The sequence below is a fragment of the Echinops telfairi genome, unplaced genomic scaffold (genome assembly GCF_000313985.2).
Source record: "Echinops telfairi isolate 266 unplaced genomic scaffold, ASM31398v2 ScPeMD7_31;HRSCAF=116, whole genome shotgun sequence".
Taxonomy (NCBI): Eukaryota; Metazoa; Chordata; class Mammalia; order Afrosoricida; family Tenrecidae; genus Echinops; species Echinops telfairi.
In genome coordinates, this window is record NW_022103928.1 from 30,034,663 (window position 1) to 30,038,184 (window position 3,522).

The following is a 3,522-nucleotide window of genomic DNA, read 5'->3' on the forward strand; positions in this document are numbered from 1 at the left end:
TTCCATCTCATACTAAACACCCAAATGGTGGGTGCAAAAATAGAACTTAGTTATCTCTGAGAATTCTTGTCTTTCGGCAGTCTGTGACTGATAGTACATGCTTCTGCATAAGGGCTCCTTCCTAGGTTGCTGTTTATCTTCTTGTATCTGGCTACTAGTTTCTTAGCATTGCAGAGAATGGGTAAGTGATGGATGGTGAGGAAGGATGGGTGAATGGATGGATGGATAGATGGATGGGTAGCAGAGGTGATAGTGGGGAAGAATAGATGGTGGAATAGATGGGTGGATGATATGTAGGTTATATGCAAATACAATACCCTTAGAGACAGATAGATGTAAGGATGGATAGATGGCAGGGAAGAATGAATGGATGGAAAAAACAATGATGTAGATGGTTGTAGATGGCGGGGATGGATGATGAGTAGAGGAACAGATGGAGTGGGATGGATGGATGGATGGATGGATGGGATAGGTAGATGGTGCGGATGAATGGTTGGAAGGTGGGGATGGCTGGATGATGTTGGATAGGATGAGATGCATGAGTTCAAAGTATATACAGTACTCTTTTGAGTAATGTTTGGTCAGATATCAAAGAATCCTCTTCAAGTATCCTGAATTTGAAATGTGCATACAGACAGCCTTCCATATCCATAGGTTCCTTATCTTTGTATTCACACGTGTCAAAAATATTTGGAGGGGGAAAAAGCAATTAAGTGGTCAAAGCAAACCCACAAAAACTAAGAGAGAACATAAAGCCTGTAAAGAAGGAATGTATTTACAGAGCATTTGTGTTGCATTAGTTATAAGTACTTTGGAGATGATTTAAGCTGTATGGTGAGATGTACACAGATTATACACAAATATGGTACCATATGGAACTTTAGTGTTGCTAGCCTGTAAGCATTCAACTGCAAACTGCAAGGCTGGTGTTCACACCTACCACAGGAGGAAGATAAGAGAGATGAGGCTGACTGCTCCCAGTCAGAAATGGCATGGGTGTTGGGGACATCATGGGTCTAAGCACCCTTGGATTTTGATATGGGAGGGGTGTCCATCTGTCCTACAGATACCAAGGAATGGCTATATTTCATAATTCTTCCAAGTTTAAAATTCCAAAATCTCATTCCAACCTACTTAGAGTTCTTCTCTTGTGTGGCAAGTTTTTCAAGTTGCCAAATGATGGCTTCTCAATTAGCTCCTTGAGGTCTGTCATGGTTGTTCCTCCTGAAAAAACATTTAGTCCTCTTGAAATAAGCCACCTAGAAGATTCACCAAGACAAAAATTAATGAAAGTGAAAAAAAACCAGAGGCCGGCGCTGATGATCTGTTTACTGGAGTAAATGTGACCAGACACAACGAGGGGTTTGCAGTTTTCTAACGTGAGTCCCAAATTGTATTGGGGCTCTTACAGCTCTTATAACAATCCAAACATCAATTGTATCGAGCATTTTTGTACATATGATGTTATCACTATTTTCTAAACATTTACTTTCTATTTGAGCCCTTGGTATCAGCTCCTCTTTTTTCTCTCCCTCGCCCGTCCACCCTCATGACCCCTTGATCACTTATTATTTTTATATCTTACTCCTACTGTTTCCCTTCCCCCATGGTTTCTGTTGTTCGTCCCCCTTGTGTGTGTGTGTGTGTGTGTGTGTGTTTACCAAATATACGATATATACGATACAGGAAGACTGTTTTCCATAAAATGGAGATGAAAAATCAAGGGGTGAAGCAGGGTGAGTTATTTGGAGGCGGGGTGCTGTTAATAAGTATTTTAAGTTGTTGAATACAAACTTGGCTATCTGAAATTGAAACCATTAATTCACAATGCAAAGCTATCATCATATACATATCAACAGATAACTGTACTACTGGGCACTGGGGTTCGCTACCGGCCAGGAGAGGCATCACTGGCAGCTGGATGGAGAAGATGTCCTGCTTCCAGTGGCTCCCAAGGCTGGAATCCGTTTCTTCTGCGCGCGACTGCCTCCTCTTGTGGCTTTTCCTTCTCGTGTTGAAATCTTTCCTTCTCACTGTGAAACCGGAGCGGGAGAGAGAGATTGGGATGACTTCCCCTGGCTGGTGTGCAGAGATAACGGGCCCCCTAAGCTCACCCAGGTAGGCTGCTCTTTAAGCTGCTGCCCCTTCCCAACATCCAGACGACGTCCCAGCCATCGAGAATAGACGGCTCTTGGGTGGATGTAGGAGTATCCTGAGCCCCCGAGTCTCCTGGTACCCAAGAATAGGAAACAAAGGTTGCTAAGATGACATAAATTCCAAAAAGAAAAGATGATGCAAATTCCCCAAGGTGCGGAGGGTTCTCAGAGCAGCCCTTCGCCAGTCTGCCTGAGTTTGGACTTTGAGGTTGAACAACCCGAGTGGCAGAGCTCCTGTAGCCCTTTCTGGGGTGTGATCCTGGGAAACGTCTTCACTAGGTTGAGTCGCAGCTATTTTATCTGTTGAACAAGGGCAACAACACCTCGCTTTCAGAGTGGGGGAGAAGAGTAAACGAACAAAAGTTCCAAAAAAGCTTAGCTTGGTGCCAAAAAGATCATTAAAATCCTGAGTTACTGATCCACTGACAGAAGGACTGATGGCAGAGACTAGAGACCCCAGACACAGATCCACACACATGGAGTAACCTAACATATGGCCTGGTGGCATTTAGAGACTGTGAGAAGGGGGACCCGGCCAACGCACTGTATTAACTCTCCGCGTGGAAACAAAAACAATCAGGTTCCCTGGCACTATAGGCAGAACTAATTGTAGGCTGAAGATGGAAAACAAAAACTTTAAAATCACGAGAAGAATACATAGGAGACAGTACTGACATGGAGGAATGAGGAAAGATTTCTTCAACATCACCAAGAGTACAACCTAGAAAGGAACCGTCAAAGCAAATAACGGATGTCACCAGACAAGGCACCATAAATAACGCAGGTTGAAGGCAGTCCGGGATATTTACAATGGACATAACTGACTGCATACTTCTCCAGAAAATACAGAAACACATAATATAAACTGTGGTGTTTTTTTTTAAACAGGCAAAGAATCACGTAGGCAAATAACAGAAAAGGAAATGTGAATGTTCAAGTGAGCGTGAGAAACACTATCCAACTGCACTAGGAGTTAGGAATGCAATGTCTGACCACCAGAGCGTGGGTGACCACGTGGAGGAGCGGGGCTTCTCCCGCTGCGGGGACGAGGGTGAATGGGTACCATCTGGAGAATGCCTGGCCACTGGACAGAACTCAGTTAGCTAGATGGCCACATCTAGCAATGGTATGACAGTACATCTCCGGTACTCAACAATTCCACAGAGTAAATCCCTAGAGGCACTCACTTGTGCACACAGACATGTGCAAGGATACTCACTGAAGCACTGTGGTGAGGCGGCAATACTGGAGAGGAGTCAAATGCTGCTCAACGAGGGACAACATGGAAGAAGAATGCTTCAGACATGAAAACAAAGCTGGCCCTGCACGCACTGATCCATCTCAGAAGTAAAGTGGAATGTAAAGA

General features: G+C 44.2%; 1 protein-coding gene across 1 annotated transcript in view; it reads right to left on the reverse strand.

Moving 5' to 3' along the window:
* The window catches only part of CFAP92 (cilia and flagella associated protein 92 (putative)), a 41,067-nt gene that overhangs the window by 34,870 nt on the left and 2,675 nt on the right, over positions 1-3,522 (reverse strand). Inside the window, exon 2 of the mRNA XM_045290137.1 lies at positions 1,893-2,033. Coding sequence (XP_045146072.1) covers positions 1,893-2,033 — 141 coding nt within the window. The remainder of the gene's footprint in view (positions 1-1,892; positions 2,034-3,522) is intronic.